Source organism: Cololabis saira, chromosome 11, assembly GCF_033807715.1.
Source record: "Cololabis saira isolate AMF1-May2022 chromosome 11, fColSai1.1, whole genome shotgun sequence".
Taxonomy (NCBI): Eukaryota; Metazoa; Chordata; class Actinopteri; order Beloniformes; family Belonidae; genus Cololabis; species Cololabis saira.
The window spans coordinates 5,042,603-5,061,291 of NC_084597.1; the positions used below are offsets into that span (position 1 = coordinate 5,042,603).

At 39.7% G+C, this 18,689-nt stretch overlaps 1 protein-coding gene across 1 annotated transcript in view; it reads right to left on the bottom strand.

The window, feature by feature from the left end:
• Positions 1–18,689, bottom strand: part of brinp1 (bone morphogenetic protein/retinoic acid inducible neural-specific 1) — a 296,156-nt gene that overhangs the window by 43,141 nt on the left and 234,326 nt on the right. The window contains exon 5 of the mRNA XM_061733573.1: positions 1,115–1,232. Within this exon, the coding sequence (XP_061589557.1) occupies positions 1,115–1,232 (118 nt within the window). The remainder of the gene's footprint in view (positions 1–1,114; positions 1,233–18,689) is intronic.

Below are 18,689 nucleotides of genomic sequence, written 5' to 3' on the forward strand. Positions count from 1 at the left end.
AAGGCTGATTTATGGGTCCGCGTTACACCAACGCAGACCCTACGGCGTAGGTTACGCGGCGACGCACCGAACGCTGTGTGCGCCGCGTAACCTACGCCGTAGGCTACGCCGTCGATTTTACACGGAACCATAAATCCGCCTTTATTCACTACAGCACCCGCCCGTGCTCCTGAAAGAAACTCCGAAAATAACTCCTTAAAAATGGGTGAGTACTTGTAATCTGTCTACGTTTGTACTTTCTAAACAGAAAACAAGCTTATTATCTTCTCTTTTTCCTGATTAAATGCATCCGAAATAGCCGGGTATTTTTAAAACCGAATATTTCCCCCCCTTCGTTTATAAAATAATTTGTATCCACATTACATCGTTGTTAAAATCATCTCCTTCTCGGTAACAAGCCCGAGTCCCCCCGTGTCCCACCACGGAGCTGCCGCGTTAAATCGACGCAGCCCTACGCCGTAGGGTACGGCGTAGGGCTGCGTGTCACCGCGTACCCTACGGCGTAGGCTCTGCGTCGGTGTAACGCAGTAAACGGTGGTCAAGAGCAGAGACCATTTATTTAATAAATAGCTTGGAGAACAGATGGTGGATCATCTGTAGTTCTGGGTCGCACGTTAGACGTCAGACTCAGAGCAGATTTGTTGTTGTTTTGGAGCATAATGTGACGTTCGAAAACGCAAAACTCCGGTTGTCTCTGTCTACACCAGGTCTACACGCATCTACATAAACAGAGTTTTCAAAAATCTTCACTTTGCCCGGAGTTTTTTTAAACATTTGTTTATTTGCGTTTTCATGTGGATGACAGGTCCAAACATAGGAAAATATCTTCGGTTTAGCAGATACCCGGCTACGTGTGTACGGGGTCTGCACAGTCAGATGGGGCAGCTGTGGAGACGTTTCCCCGCTGCTGCGTCATATGACGCGGTGTTCGAGAAAAAAAGCGTTTTTAGGAGCTTTGCTAAAATCAGCCACTTTTTCCTCTGAATACGTGCCCTTATGTCTTGTAAAACATATTAAATCCTACATTAACTTCTCACATAGTCATTTTCACATAAGGTCAGGTATAATTTTTTAAAAAACCCTAACCTGCAGTATGCTCTTTAACGGGGTTTGCCTGTTTGTTTACCTTGCAGATGAAGCTTGCTCTCCGGGCTCTGCAGGAGGATGGAGCTGACTGAGTCCAGATTGTCATAGCTGCTGCACCCCAGCGGCCCGGTCCGTGTCTCTGTCACCTGCAAGAGAATTAGGATTTAAATGAAAGCCACGTTACATAAACAAGTGCATATCTGTGCGTGTGAGTGCAAACATCTGCTAGTTTTGTGTGTATGGCAAGCCGTTTGAGTATTTATTCCATATCCTTGATATCAGATATCAGTTTCCTTTACTAGTTTGCACTTTGATTTTACTAGTTGAACATGTTTTGCACTAGTTCAGCATTTTATTGCACTAATATATGTAAGCATGTTTAAAATAAGGGTAAGTAGATATGAGCTTCGAGGGAAACGTGATTGAAAAACCAAAGTCTAGGACTAAAATTAAAGATCAATGTTTTACTGTAAGGGGTGTAAATATATGGAATGCACTTGATGAAAAATTGAAGATGTGCCAGTCGATTCATGCATTCAAATGTTTGTTTAAGTTTAAAGGAGCTTGAGGCAGGATTGAGGCAGGATTTGTGAAAAAAATTCGTATACATTTTAAGTTTTCTAGTATTAATATCAGATGAAGCGTTCAGAACTGAAAAAAAAAAAAAAAAAAAAAAAAAAAATCTAATTCAATTATGGAATCATTTTTCAAAAGGTTTCAAAATATGCCTATTTGTGGAAACATATGTAGTATTTGAGTTACATAAAAGCGTGTTATTTGTTTTCTTCCTAGTTGTCCTTGTGGTCAAGAACCCCCAACACAAAAATGGTTTGGCCGCTGATCAAAATTTGATGTTATCATTTAATTCAACCATTAGAATGGTCAAAATGTCCGGTCAGCACAAGTCTGGTGCTCAGAAAAGAAGAGAAAAGAGAAGAAGAGAAGAAGAAAATAGAGGCCTCAGAGATTCTCTACACAAATATTTTAAAAAGGTGGTGACTGTGAAGCTGGAATTAATAAAGTCAGCGTAGAGCAAGGTAAGAAACAGTTACAACGTTTACCAACCTTGTAACTTAACCTAACTGGCTAGCTCTAATGTTAACGTCCATTAGCTTGTATAAAAACCTGAAGAGCAGAGGGAGAGGAGAGGAAGAGGAGAAGGAGAGATCCGGGCGCAGGGGGGCCCATCTTAGATTATTTTGTCCCGGGCCCCGGCAGGACTGTCAGCTGGCCTGGGTTTCAGGATAGTGACACTTTTATCCAGCTAGTTTGAACAGAGGCTGTACTAATGAAGCCATGCCTCCTACTAGTAGCATCAAAGTCCAAGGTAGTTATCATTTTAACACACTAATAGGCTTCTGGGCCAAACTAGTTAACTACTACATTATACAAGTTAACTAGTGGGCTTCAAAATATCTGACATATTAATCAGTTAACAGGTTTCTAGTTAACTAGTGACATATAGTTGTGTGCTATTTTTTTACTACCGGTAGTCACCTAGTTATGGTCCCGTTAGTCCAGGGGTCACCAACCTTCTTGAAACTGAGAGCTACTTCAAGGGCACTGAGTAATGCAAAGGGCTACCACTTTGATAAAACACTGCTAAAATAACAAAGTTACACAGTTTACCTTTAATTTAACATTATTATTAATGAAGACACTAATCGTTAATGATTCATCAAAAATAACTATTCAGAATGATTAGGCAAGGTAGGAAACAGATACTGTACATTTCAACATGCAATATTTAATTTCTTATATACCTTTCCAAAAGTTTCATTTTCAAATGATCACTTCCATAACAATTTGCAGGAAATCTTTTTCAATTTTCACAAGCCACTAACAGTTTTTATCAAATCATGAACTCTGAAGCATGTTTGTACAAATGATCAATCATGTAAGATTTAGCAAAAAATGGACTCCTTTTAAAATAAATCTTTTACTGAAATGTCTCTCCACGTTGTGCCGCTTAAGCCTGATTTATGGTTCTGCGTAAAATGGACGCAGAGCCTACGGCGTAGGGTACGCGGCGCTGCGTATCCTACGCCGTAGGTTCTGCGTTGGTGTAACGCGGAACCTGAAATCAGCCTTTAACCGTCGCCACAGTCGCATCGCAAATGAGACACACAGTTTTCTTTCATGTTAGTAAAAAAGAACTCTCCCTCCCATTCACTGTGAAAACGATACGTTTTCTTCCTTTTTCCTGCCATGTTTTTGTCGGTAGAAACCGCTTCCGTCTCCTCATCTTTGCTTTGCAGCGCTCACGAGCTAGTCTCAGCAAAGCTGTTTGGTCATGCACACTAGACTGACCTGACTTTTTTCATGATTTATATATATTTTTTTTATTTATGTTTTTGTGTAATTGTTTTTGAGTTTACATCACTGTGAATGTAATTTAAAAAGAATAGCAACACAATTGAATACAATTTTAGACAGAGCTAGTTCGGGATTAGTGCTATTTTTAGAACTGGCCTGCGGGCGACCTGGTGCCCGCGGGCACCAGGTTGGTGACCCCTGCGTTAGTCTCTTGTTAGTCTGATATCAAGGATATGGAATACAAACTCAAATGGTTTGTCATATTGTATGTGTGGAAGGAAGAAGAAGGACTTCCAAATTTAATTAAACATGTGTTTCAGTCTCATGATTTGACAAGCAGTATCTTTTTTGTTAGGCTTTTTTTAACATGTACAAACATGGATCACAAGACTACCCAGCTATTAAACCTGTGACAGTTTACCTGAGAGACTTAAACATGTCTAATAGTGCAGCTCCACACAAAGCTGCACTGATTATGCAGCTTTGCTTCAGAACGTAAACGGTTCCATAAACTAAACATGTTTTTAAACCACTTAGAACGTGAGAATTACATGGACTCAATTCTCAGATGAAGTCTTAATTGCATTCATATATAATAATTTCACACAAAGGAATAGGATTGCACTTTTGAATAGGTAATATTAGTTGCCATTTATTTTCATTTTTTGTAAAAAATAACATAAAAAAAGAATAGCATCATTACTTTTTATAACAGCATTAGGGGTGTGGAAAGAGAACCGTAGCTCTGTGCTGTTGTTTGGAAGAGAGCAAGATGGTTTATTTTTTTCTTTTGCTATTCGTACGTAAGGAAGTTTCCCTAAAAATATGTCCTTTCCATTTACCATGAATCAGATATAGCCTACTATAAATTGAATTTGGGTCTGGCAGTGTAAACATAATTTAATAGTAAGCTAATGTCATCGGTGTTTCTATAGTGGTGGATCTGCAACCATACTCAGTTGTAAATATACAACTATACAAATAAATGCATAAAATAAAATTGAATTGATTAGAGTTGTTGAGAACACAGGCTTTAAACACACGTTTTATAGTTTGTTTAATTTGAGAATATTTTATTTATTGGAGGACTTGGTAAAAGATATAAGCATTAGTCTATTTTTTATTCGTATTTATATTTATTATTTTGTAATGTTTCCTTTTTATAAGAAAATGTATAAACAGTTTTTTGCAAAATTTTAAAATTAAACCAAAAGAAATTTTAATGTTTTGTGTTCCTTTCCCTTACTGCACCAAAAATGAACTGGATTGTAACCTCAAAACCAAAGTAAGTACCAAACCATGGTTTTTGTGGACCGTTGTGTGTGTGTATATATATATATATACATATATATATATATATATATATATATATATATATATATATATATATATATATATATATATATATATATTAGTGGTGTAACGATAAACTAATCTCCCGATACGGTACGATACACAATATTATAACAGTATTTTTTAACAACCTTGAATGAGGAACATATGACTGGAAACAATTGTCTTATTTGAAAAGACACAAAATACAAAACAATGCTGTGTTTGCCCTATTGTTACAGTTTGTAATGCTTTATAACTGTTTAAGTTTTAAAGAGAAAGCCAGGCCAACCATTTTCCACAAACTGAACTAAAAGTAAATGTCATGTTTGCATTATGATCTTCAGTTTCATACAAGTACAAATATTTATACACAAACTGAATAGTTTCTCTCATGTATGACTTGACTTTTTTCTTTTCCAGAAATTTAACAACTAAAATTAAATAAATAAATAAAAGTAAATAAATACATACAATTTTACATCATAAAACAGATTGATTCATGCTCACCTTATAAGTGTAAGAGGAGATTTATTTTTGTTAAGAAGGTTATTTTAGTAATTCAGGGTTGATTATTTTATAAATATATTCTTTATATTCTGATGTAAATCAGGGACTATAATGACACTAGTCAGTTTATCTGTAGTGATTAGTCTGTTTTAGATTGGGCGGAGTGATACGCCACAGTACGGCACTAGGTGCTGTGTTGATGTTCTAACCATTACATTAAAGTACACTGGAACTCAGCAGAAGTTTCCCGTGTTTATCCTACTCACCACCCCAAAAAGGTTTGATTTAATAAGGTAAGGCTTAACTCTACACCAGCCTTACATAAGTAACAGTTCAGAGCTCAAAACCCTGCAAGAGTCCCGTGATCGGGACCAAAACGGTACTAGTTTCTTCTGAGCGGTCCATGAAGTACATATGAACTGGTTCGGGCCAAGAGCTTAGCTTAGCGCGGGAATAAACTGGTACAGTGTCCCACAGGGATGGTGTTATTAATGTTTGTGAGACTGACTGACTGAGGGAAGGCAATGCAACTATGCTCAATGAAAAGTAACATGATTGCCAGTGAAAAAATTCCAGGAATAAGAAGTTTATAATTTCCCAGCTAGTTACCTGTCTATATAACACACCTGAGGTCTTCTGTATGCCACCTTTCCTGTCATGTTTAAACTGAATCACTACTGCAGGCGATATTCACGGCCAGCAGTGAGTGAGAGCACTGAAGTTTTCAGTCAGCTGCTTGTGAAAGTCAAAACTAAATAAACAAATCCAGACAAATCCAAACTGGAAATCAGACGTCCACCTCACGATCGAGTTTGTGGATGTTCAAGTTTCCGGGTCCCTGGAGTCGACACCACACGGCAAAGTTTACTCTGAAGTAAATGGAGACACGGTGATTTAATCTTGTGCACAGGCAGGTGATCACAAACACCTGGCAGTTTGATATATTTCAATAGATGCAGTGAGATGCAGTTCTGTTGCAGGCCATCATACTAGGGCTGGGCGATATGGACCAAAAGTCATATCTCGATATTTTCTAGCTGAATGGCGATACTCGATATATATCGATATTTTTTCTGTGACATAATTGCCCCAAAGCATTATAGCATAGCATCTCTGTTAGCATCTCTGTTAGCATCTCTGTTAGCATCTCTGTTAGCTTCATTTTTTCTGAGGCAAACCCTAAAAAAAACAGTCAGTTTTAATACAAAGCCTCGTGCCAAATGTCACACAGGTTCCTTTATTAACAGAGGTCTGCACAATATCAAAATGTATAAAACAAATGAAATAAAAATAAACTGCCTGCATATATAGAATAAAAATGCTTCTTGAATAAAATAAAACAAATATTCCTTTCCTGCACAACAATTAAATTAAAATACACTGTGTAATTAATACAATGTAGACAGTAACAGGCAGACTTTTCCACTGAGGTTGACAGTTGTGCAAATAACAAAACATTTGTGCAAATCTCAAATAAAACATTCAAGTCAATTTGTCACAAAATAAACTATATCAAAATCATTAAAAAAAACATTTTTTTTTTTAATAATCGATATAAACGATATTGTCTCGTACCATATCGCGTTTGAAAATATATCGATATATATTAAAATCTCAATATTAAAATCAATTCAACTCCACCTTTGTAACTATAAATCTATCACCACATTCAGTCTTTGGAACCCCCAAATCACTGCTCTAAAAGATACTAAATACTAAACTACACCAATTAAATTGAATTGATAAAAACCAATTAGATGAGTTACACCTGTACTGCAGAACTGTAATGACTCAGATCCGCCATGTTTGTTACACAAACACGTATCAATGGGAATTTTTCTTTACTTCCCACTGTATTCCTGTTAACAATATACCACAAATACTGAAGTATCAAAAGTATCAAAAATATCAATATTTTAGTTTGAGAATCGATTTGGGAGCATACAGATCTGGTATTGGAAGTATGGATATTCCAGTATTGATCTGCACATCACTAAGGGAGATCTGCTGGGGGGACGGGCTGAGTACCTCTTAATTTAAACTATGTGGCAATCTGTTGTTAGTTATTTTGTCTTTAGTTTTTTGTCATGTACAAGTTTGCTTCCTGTTACATCTGTCAGTTAAAGCTGTTATAAAGGGCATAAAAGGCATAAAAATTGCTAAACAATGCTCTTGATTTCATGCCGACGTTCCTTCTATGAAGTAACGCCTATGGGCTGTATGGGGGGAACTGAAAAGCGTGGGATTCTACTGAAATATAATACTATGAAGCAGTGCATTAATACGTAATAAAATTAAATAAATACATGAAAAAAAAACAATTATATTACAATTATACTTTAATTTATTCAAGGCAGTAACTTGGAAACTTGTAACTAGCATCTGCGGGCTTGAACTTGCACTGGACCATTTTCTTTCATCTATTAAAACAGTTTATGAGCCAGTGATGATCTCCTTATTGCATTTTTCACCTACCTGGTCGATAATTTTCAAGCACCAAATGACTAACAGACTTTAAAATGCTCTTCATGGTCTTGGATAAAGTGCACATGCAGATTGATTACTGAGCAAGACTTGTCAGTCACACTTTACTATCTTGACGGCTGCTGACGGCGCTCTTTTTGGTCTCTGTTGTGCGTATCGTCAGATGAATTACTGTCTTTAGAAGGTTATGCTGCATGATCCATGTTGACTGGGCAAAGTGACTATTTGTCCTTTGTCACCTACGGACTTTGTCCCAGGCGGTGTTAAAGATTGGTTACACACAACTCGTGTGAGTTTGCCACAGCCACTTCCACCACATAATTGTTTTTCTTTCGAGATTTGCCATGCTAAATTATGAACATAATATATTTATTCGCAGCCGTACGGATTAAAGACTGACCTTTTTTAAAATCTACATGACCTTAGTAGAGCGTTGCACAGTGCTCCTCTTTTTGTTCTCTTTAGCAGACTCCAAGATTGCAGCTCTGCAGATTATGAAAAAAAAAAGAGTTTAACGTAATGAAAATAATAATAAAAAAAAGGAGCAAAGGACTAAAGTGGGCCAAGGGGGACTTAGAGGATTTGGATTATTAAGCAGAACACAACACTGGAATCCCACCGGGGCCCGGAACGTATCACAGCCCCGAAATCACAATGCTGGAACATTCTCTTTAATTGTCATCTGTCATCAAGGAAGTCATCTACCAAAGTAAATAAAAGACAATGCACATGAGGGCCCAAGTTTCTTATGTTTCTGCATTTTTTTCTTGGCAATCAAGAGCATTTATGCGACTCCCCAAGTCCCTACTGTGGGAAAACTTAGTTTCACAGTAAATGCAAACTCATTTGTTTTTAAAAATACCAAATCTATTGTGGGAACGTAGACACAAACACAGCTGCTGCAGCAGTGGCTGCATCTTTATATTATGAGCAATGCCCAAATTGTGGACATCAGAACAGTACTCAGCATTTCTTTTCCATAATTTTGACTGGAATTAGCCTTGTTGACCTGCTGTAATTAGGTGCCAAACAAACAATACTTAGTCCTTGTCCTAATGTAAACTATATTCATCCCAGAACTGATGCAGGATGCTTGTGTTTCCACATAGCCTTTGTTACTTAGCAGGGGCCTCATTTAAAATGGAGTGTGTAGGATTCATACTAAAAGTGCACGTACACCCAAAAGCCGAAAATGGCAGGCGCAAAAAAAAATCCGGATCAATAAAACCATGTGCACGCACACTTGCACGCAATGTTCGCTTTATAAATCACAGTCCAGCTGGAAGGTTGCGCAGCTGAATCCGCCTCATATCCCGCCCTCTACACGCCCACTTTTTACCTTAAAAGGGTAATGCAAAGTAGTATTTGCATATGAATGAGCCTGCTGAGCATGCGCAACGGCTTCCTGCAGCCTGTTTGGCGTCAGAATGAATGAGAAGTATCCAGCCACCGTGCCACAAAATTTCACTGAGATCTGAGATCGAAATGTTGAGGATGAGTTGGAGGACAGGAAAACGACATTATTTGGTGGTGACAGTAAAAGTAGAAAAAAGTATATAAATAGTAGGCCTATAAAATAAAGCGAGTGAGGGGCAGCACGCCGTTGCTGCGCGGAACGCCGTGAGTGCCCCGGCGCAACAGGGGGGACATGTCCCCCCGTCTTTTCAAAATCATGTTTTTGTCCCCCCCACTTTTTACAGCTTAAAAACTAACGGTAGGCTCAGCCTGTAATTGCAAATCATCGACACACCCTGTGCGAAAGCGATGCGAGAACCGCCCGGCAGCCCTGCACCCCCTCCTCCCCTCTCCTCTCCCCTCGGTGCTGCTCAAGGCTGATTTATGGTTCTGCGTCACACCAACGCAGAGCCTACGGCGTAGGTGCGCGTCACCGCGTACCCTACGCCGTAGGCTCTGCGTCGTTTTAACACAGAACTAAAATTTGGGCTTACGCCCGCGCGTAAAGGTTTCACGCGCACGTAAACCTCATATATTAAAAAAAATCTGTGTCCCTTTAGGGGCTCCGTGGAGTCCCTAAACGCTCTACGAAGCCCCTCATTTGTTCTGTACTAAAGCGGTGGGTGAAGGAGGTTCCCGGCGTGTCACCGCGGCTGCAGCAGCACCAGAGTCCTGACTGACGCTGGGCTTTACAGACGATCAGCGCTATTTTATTATAAGTCTGACATATGTTGTGATATGTGATGACATTATTAAGAGTATGACATGAATCTGGCTTCATTTCACCACCTCACAGCCTGCGTCGCCAGTTCCCCGTGTCTTAAGTAAGTTCCTACGGGAGGGTCGGGGTTGCCGTAGGGATACGCAGATTTTTCGGTTTGTTTTTTCTTTTTAGATCCCAGCCTTTGCGTAGAAGGTGGCTTGCGCATCTTTCAGGCCCTTTTTGTGTGCAAGCAAGCTTTATAGATGAGGCCCCTGAACTGTAAAATAAAAAAATGCATTTAATCACACTGAAACACAGCAGGGTAAACTCAGCAGTTAAACTGGGAGACAAAAGTCTACTGATGAAACATGAACACCAGACAGTGTGAATAATTTGATGGAGGGAGGCTTAATTGTAAAATAGACATTGGTCTGGCACAGTGTGAAGAATGGGAGACTAAAGTGAGGAAAGTAGACCGTAAAGTGAATGTGATCCAACTTCCTTGTTCCAAATGAGAGTGAATGAGAATAAGACACATCTCAGTCAATAATCAGTGAATATTCATGTAAAGTAGGGATGGGCGGTATGGACTAAAACATTTATCACGATCATTTCTGGCATTTATCCCAATAACGATAAAAGTGATGATAAAAAAATACCAATTCAACTCCATCTTTGTAACTATAAATCTATCTCGCTCTCAGATCCGCCATGTTTGTTACACAAAAACCTCATCAACGGGAATCTTTCTTTCTTTCTTCCTTTCTTCCTTTCTTCCTTCCTTCCTTCCTTCCTCCTGCTCTCTCCTTCCTTCTTCCCTTCCTTCCTTCTTTCCTTGTTTTCTCCCTTCCTTCTCCCCCTTCCTTCCTTCCTTCCTTCCTTCCTTCCTTCCTTCCTTCCTTCCTTCCTTCCTTCCTCCTGCTCTCTCCTTCCTTATTCCCTTCATCTTTTCTCCCTTCCTTCCTTCTTTCCTTGTTTTCTCCCTTCCTTCCTTCTTTCCTTGTTTTCTCCCGTCCTTCCTTCTTTCCTTCTTTCCTTGTTTTCTCCCTTCCTTCCTTCCTTCCTTCCTTCCTTCCTTCCTTCCTTCCTTCCTTCCTTCCTTCCTTCCTTCCTTCCTTCCTTCCTTCCTTCCTTCCTTCCTTCCTTCCTTCCTTCCTTCCTTCCTTCCTTCCTTCCTTCTTTCCTTGTTTTCTCCCGTCCTTCCTTCTTTCCTTGTTTTCTTCCTTCCTTCCTTCCTTCCTTCCTTCCTCCTGCTCTCTCCTTCCTTATTCCCTTCCTTTTTTCTCCATTCCTTCCTTCTTTCCTTGTTTTCTCCATTCCTTCCTTCTTTCCTTGTTTTCTCCCTTCCTTCTCCCCTTTCCTTCCTTCCTTCCTTCCTTCCTTCCTTCCTTCCTTCCTTCCTTCCTCCTGCTCTCTCCTTCCTTATTCCCTTCATCTTTTCTCCCTTCCTTCCTTCTTTCCTTGTTTTCTCCCTTCCTTCCTTCTTTCCTTGTTTTCTCCCGTCCTTCCTTCTTTCCTTCTTTCCTTGTTTTCTCCCTTCCTTCCTTCCTTCCTTCCTTCCTTCCTTCCTCCTGCTCTCTCCTTCCTTATTCCCTTCCTTTTTTCTCCATTCCTTCCTTCTTTCCTTGTTTTCTCCTTTCCTTCTCCCCTTTCCTTCCTTCCTTCCTTCCTTCCTTCCTTCCTTCCTTCTTTCCTTGTTTTCTCCCGTCCTTCCTTCTTTCCTTCTTTCCTTGTTTTCTTCCTTCCTTCCTTCCTTCCTTCCTTCCTCCTGCTCTCTCCTTCCTTATTCCCTTCCTTTTTTCTCCATTCCTTCCTTCTTTCCTTGTTTTCTCCCTTCCTTCTCCCCTTTCCTTCCTTCCTTCCTTCCTTCCTTCCTTCCTTCCTTCCTTCCTTCCTTCCTTCCTTCCTTCCTTCCTTCCTTCCTTCCTTCCTTCCTTCCTTCCTTCTTTCCTTGTTTTCTCACTTCCTTCCTTCCTTCCTTCCTTCCTTCCTTCCTTCCTTCCTTCCTTCCTTCCTTCCTTCCTTCCTTCCTTCCTTCCTTCCTTCCTTCCTTCCTTCCTTCCTTCCTTCCTTCCTTCCTTCCTTCCTCATCAACGGGAATTTATCATTTTTACCGTGAGATACAAATTCTTATCGTGAGGAATTTTTTTGGCGGTTTATCGTGAACGGTAAAATATCACCCATTCCTATTGTAAAGTTTTGCTCAGGGTTCAGAAAGTGTCTACATTTGGTTCATACATTTTTTTTGACAGGATAACGCAGCGGATTAAATCAAAAAGATCTCTTTCTCTGGACTTAAACAGCATGACTTCACATCGGCGGTTCAGAACAAAGAGAAAAGAGGAAGGATAATCATTAGATATCAGCCCTAGAATATGTTCTAACGACGTCTCTGTGCAATAAAACCACTTATTTTCTAAGTTCATTAAAGTTAGAACAGCATATGGAGCTCTCATTAATTCTATAATTCTTCAAACTAGTTATGGGAGCTGTGTGTCTTTGTGTGTCTTCTGTTTTTCAAACGAGCCGAGTGTGTTCTCTTAAGCCAGACCCCACATTATAGCGAGTGCCTAAGTTGCATTTATACTTGAAAGACCGGGGAGAATTAAAAGCTAGTTTGAGGCTGAGTGAGATAATGGAAACAAAGAAAAAAGGGGTGAGTGGTACTTGGAAGAATACGGTAAGGTTCAACTGTCTTCATTACACATCTCCTCCGCTGAGCCTTTCCTAATCTGCCCATCACCTGCCATTTTCTTAATGACTTGCTATTTATGGCAGCATAGAAATGAAGAGACGTGCTCATCAGTAATTCTCCAATCCTGGTGGTGGAAGCTCTCTGAGGACTTTCTTTTTTCTGCCTAGTTCATAAATAGCGTCTTTGGAGTTCCTGCGAGTCCCATTGGGGGTACGAAAAACTAAAAAAAAGTGTGCAGCACATTTGTCTTTGTAATATATTTCTTTTTTTTTTCTTTTATCTTTCAAGGATGACTTTAAATGATGCTGAGGAAAAGGATCAACTTTCTAATTATAACCGTGGCTGTCCTCAAGTGTATATATCTGTTAAACCCTTGTCTCAACACTTTTTCCAGCTCCCGTCCAGAGACATTTGGATCGTATTGTGTAGATGTTAAATTTCTCACCTCGCACAAGCCCTCACATGACTAGACTGTAAAATGAGAGGATCATTGAGTGCTGTGGCTGGCACGCTACCAAGAACCCATAGCACAGCACTGCAGCATCATCAGGAACTATGCATATTGATTGCTGGTGTAAATCTGCCCGGAGTAACTGTATGAATAGGTGACCTTGTGACGGATGCGGTAAGCACCCACCCCCACAACCCCCACAACCCCCACAACCCCACACCCCCCGGGGGAATGCACATTTACTTACACACATCATGCACGAGTGAATACGGCGTACACAGTCAGCCGCACATTGGTATGGACGAGACGGCAGACACACAACACCATTAATTCCTCATCACACTTCTTCCTGCATAATCACACATTCCTGCAGGAAGACACTCAGTCGTAAAATTGACATTTTCATTCCATTACAACACTACATTGAGTCACTTATTTTCATTCATAAATGACCCTCCCCACTGGAGTCCTGCCTGGAAACAATCAAGTTTGGCAAACACAAAAACAACCACCATATGTTATTTATTTCTATCTGGGGAAAAAAATATATTGTTCACAGCATGTCTCGTGTGTGTGTAGATAGATAGATAGATAGATAGATAGATAGATAGATAGATAGATAGATAGATAGATAGATAGATAGATAGATAGATAGATAGATAGATAGATAGATAGATAGATAGATAGATAGATAGATAGATAGATAGATAGATAGATAGATAGAGGTGACAAACTGTATTGCGATATTATGTTATTAATATTAATCTATTGTGTTGACTAGGAACGCGCATCCGACCGCGCCTCGACCCGTGGACCAAAATCTGACTCCGCTCAGAAGAAACTAGTACCGTTTTGCGGTCCCGATCACAGGACTCTTGGGGGGTTTTGAGCTCTGAACCTTTAAGTCTGGTGTAGAGTTAAGCCTTACCTTATTAAATTAAACCTTTTTGGGGTCGAGGAAAACTTCTGCTGAGTTCCAGTGTACTTTAATGTCCCTCAACAGTGTAGGATTTTAGAACATCAACACAGCACCTAGTGCCGTACTGTGGCGTATCACTCCGCCCAATCTAAAACAGACTAATCACTACAGATAAACTGACTAGTGTCATTATAGTCCCTGATTTACATCAGAATATAAAGAATAGATTTATGAAATAATGAACCCTGAATTACCAAAATAACATTTTTTCCAGTCATATGTTCTTCATTCAAGGTTAAAATACTGCTATAATATCGTATCGTATCGTTATCGTGACCTCAATATCGTGTATCGTACCGTATCCTGAGATTAGTGTATCGTTACACCCCTAATAAACATTGTACAACACAAAGACAATAAGGTAGGAAAGACAGAAAGACACAAAATACAGACTTTACGGAGCAGAATAAAGTGTTGAATGACAGTATTGCACTAAGTATAATGTCAGTGATTAGGGGTGTAACGGTATTTGTATTCGTCCAGCCCCGTCATGGGCGTCACAGTTCGGTGCATGCAGTCACACGACAAATATGTCTGATTGAGTATTTCAAGGGAGTGGTAGCCTAGTGGTTACAGAGGGGGACTGGGGTCCTCCAGACCCAGGTTCAACCCCCTGGATTGCAACCAAGGCCAACCACCTTGGTTGCAATCCACCTTGCCCCCGAGCAAGGCCCTTAACCCTTACTGCTCTCCGGGCAAATGGCAGCCCACTGCGACTAGTTTTACTACAGATGGGTCAAATGCAGAGAATACATTTCCCCATTGTGGGACTACTAAGGGAAGTAATTTATTTAATTTTTATTTATTAAAAAAGTTGAGTCCTCACGTCAATCGAGGTGGCGGTAATGAACCTAAAAGCTGCCAGCAATCGACGTTACGGGAAGAAGCAGCAGAAGAAGAAGAAGAATGGACAGTGTGGAGTTAGAAGAGCCACCGGCTTCGTTTAAATCACATGTGTGGGAGTGTTTCGGTTTCCCATTGCCATATAACGGGGATGGCACGCGTGGTGGACCGGACAAAGACTGTCTGTTGGCGTTGTTTCACTGAGGTGCTACTGGCAATACATCAAACATGCTAACGCACATAAGACTATGGAGGACCAAAACGGACATAATTATGAATACAAGCAGAAATACATATTTTTTGTTTCTCCTTTTCCTTATACATGCATTTCTTGTTTTTACATTCCTTCGTCTCCTCTTTCTCTTATGCATTTCGGCCTCATTATTCAAATTCTTTGTCCAGCTCCTCTACTTTTGGTCAATAAACAGGAAGAAGCAGGATCGTCTGTCTGTGTGTATAGTGTGTATGTTTTGGCTCAAGTGTTCAAATGTTCACAAGCGATCTAAAATCATTCCCAGATCTCTTATCCAGCCTTTAACTCAAGATAAGAATCAAAAAAGCAGTCTCACCTCAAAACTGTTTCCAGATATTGTGAAGCACTTGAACCTTTTATCAACTATCGGAGTCAGCAGGACCAATAAATACATGCAGCAAATCAACAATGGAATAAGATAAGACTTTATTTTGCTTGCAGCGATAAAGTAACAGACCCGTGGATGTGTGTAGCTACATTGTTTTTGTAGTTGAAGTGGAGATGTCGCTTTAACCTGCAGAGGTGTATCTTTACAGACCTGTTGGCAGTTTCTTTTTGGAAAGTTGACAGAGAAACAAAAAACGCTTTAGGCATACTTGTGTCGTTATTGAAACATAAATCGATAAGGAAATCCATAAAGAACCAGACAAGTAAGCAGAATTCACAATGACGATAAATGTTTATACTCTTAGGCCTAGCTAGAAGGATATCCTAACTGATTGATTCTTAATGGATAAACTGAAAATAAATATGCTTTGATAAATTAAGACTTTTGAACAACAACATAGGCATGTGTTTTTCCTGAAGTACAGCTGATATGTGATTTCTGAATCAAACATTGGGATAAGCTGAATGGCTTTTGTGATTTTTTTTCTCCTTTCTGTTTAATAAAAGATGTGTGACACATTCATGGAGATAAAAGATGCACAACAGGAAATCCCCTCACCCCACCCTCACCCGTATCTCATTACACTGTTACCCCAGGCCAGTTTGAGACTTGCTTGTTCTGTTTGTTTGTCTGAGTGCACACAGATGCTTGCTAGCTGCCATTTATTCACATGCAGAAAAAATATATTTTTATTATATTTAATTATATTTAATATATATATTTATTATATATGTATATAATATCTGCAGAGAGTGTCTCAACCATGTCATTTTACAAGGGCGTATTTAATAGTTTGATTTTTGGGGCCTCGTACCCAAGGCGATGCAATGACGATTGACCCTTTGTCAGCCTTCTGATTGGTCCCTGAGTGACCAACCAACCAGAAACATTTATTTATTTATTGGTTTATTTGACAGGGACAATGCACATCAATAAAAACATTGCTGTTAATGTGCCAGAGTTAGCCAAGAGGCTATTTTTCATCTGTAGTCCCTGGACAGATGTAAGAATACAAAAAAAAGTACAGAAAGATACAGAAAGTACATAAAAGTACAGAAGTACAGAAATACAGAAAGGTGCAATTAGGTTTTAGTGCTGACAGAGCTGAGTATTAATCAACCATTTCTTTAAATGAGCTCTAAATAAACTGTATGTGTCCAGTTCTCTGATAGTTGCACGGATGGAGTTCCATTCTTGTGCAGCTTTAACAGAGAATGTAGACTGACTGAAAGCACTTTTTCTAAGTGGAATAATACAATCCCCTCTTGCTGCACCTCTTGTGAACCAATCAGCAGTTGTTCTAATGTTGACAAAGTGTCTGAGTGGAGGAGAAGGTCAGGCCGTATATAATCTTGTGCATAAGACAAACATCTACATATTTAATCATATTTTCCCAACTCAACAAGTTATATTTTTTTTAAGTATTGGACAATGATGAAAATGTAGTGATTTCTTATCAAGGATTTTGAGTGTTCGTTTATACAAAGACTGTAATGGTTTTAGAGTAGTGGTGCTAGCCTGCGACCAGGTTGTTAAGCAGTAAGTGATATGGGAAATGACCATAGAATGCATAAACATCTTAGCTGCCTCTGTTGACATGTAATCTCGAATGAACCTGAAATTTGAAGGATTGAACTTGACCCGGTTACAGACCTTTTTCCCCTGAGCCTTGAAAGAAAGTTTTGAATCAATCAGCACTCCGAGGTACTTATATTCAGATACGACCTGTAACTTCTCCCCTGAAACAAAGACATCAGGCTCTACAGTAGAACTGTTTGTCTTGGTGAAAAACATACATACCGTTTAAGACACATTTAGTTGCAAACAGCATTGCTTTAACCATGCCGTTACATGAACCATGGAGTTTGTAAGTTCATCGGCAACTTGTGTCATGCTTCTTCCATGTACATAAATTACAGTGTCATCCGCATACATTTGGATATTGGTGTCAGGACATACATTTGGAAGATCATTGATATATAATGTAAATAGCAATGGGCCCAGGATAGATCCTTGTGGGACACCTGTAGACAGATGGAGGGCAGCTGATTGATGATTCTGTACTGGGACATACTGAGATCGATTCAACACATATGATTCAATCCATTCTAGTGCATTGAAAGAAAAATTGAAGCTAGACAACTTAGACATGAGAATTCTATGATTAACAGTGTCGAATGCCTTCTTGAGGTCAAAAAACACAGCTCCGACAACACCACCTTTATCCAATAAAGATTTGATGTTTTCTGTGAAAAAAACAGTTGGCTGTCTCAGTTGAATAATTGACTCTGAAGCCAAATTGCATTGGGTGCAGGGGCAAATTAACTAGTAATAATAATAATAATGACTTGGATTTATATAGCGCCCTTCTAGGCACCCAGAGCGCTTTACAGAAATCATTATTCATTCATACAACATCCATACTGGTGGTGGTAAGCTACATTTGTAGCCACAGCTGCCCTGGGGCAGACTGACAGAAGCGTGGCTGCCATATCGCGCCTAACGGCCCCTCCGACCACCACCAACATTCATACACACTCAAACACATTCACACGGGGCAAGGTGGGTAAGGTGTCTTGCCCAAGGACACTACGACAGCAAACTGGGACAGAGCGGGATTCGAACCGCCGACCTTCCGATCATTGGACGACCCCGCTCTACCACCTGAGCTACTGCCGCCCCTGTATCACCTGCCATCTGTAGTATTCAGATGGCAGGTGATTTGCTCAGCTAGCAATTTCTCTGCAACCTTTGACACTGTAGGTAAAATACTGATAGGCCTGTAATTACAAGTAGAAAGAGGATCCCCCACTTTTGAATATTGGAACAACATCATCCTCCGTTGTTACATCCGGTTTCTCGTTCACATCAATGGAAAAGGTTTTTACTGCCTTAGATCAACATTTAAATAACTGGATTATTTTATAAACTTGGTATTAGTAGAAAGAAACACTTGTAGTCTTGTGAGGGTGCAGCGTATTTCTATCACCAAACTGGCAGAAATCTCCATACTTCCAAAACAAAGTGGTCCAGCAGCAACTACAACCCATAGCTACAACCTCGAAAGCTTTTATTTATCTTAAAATGGTTAAAAAGTGACACCCCCTACCCAGAGAAAATAACAGGACTACATTTCATCCCAAAACCAATGGTAAATTCTGAAAAATGTCTGCTTTGGATAAAGCTAAGTATGT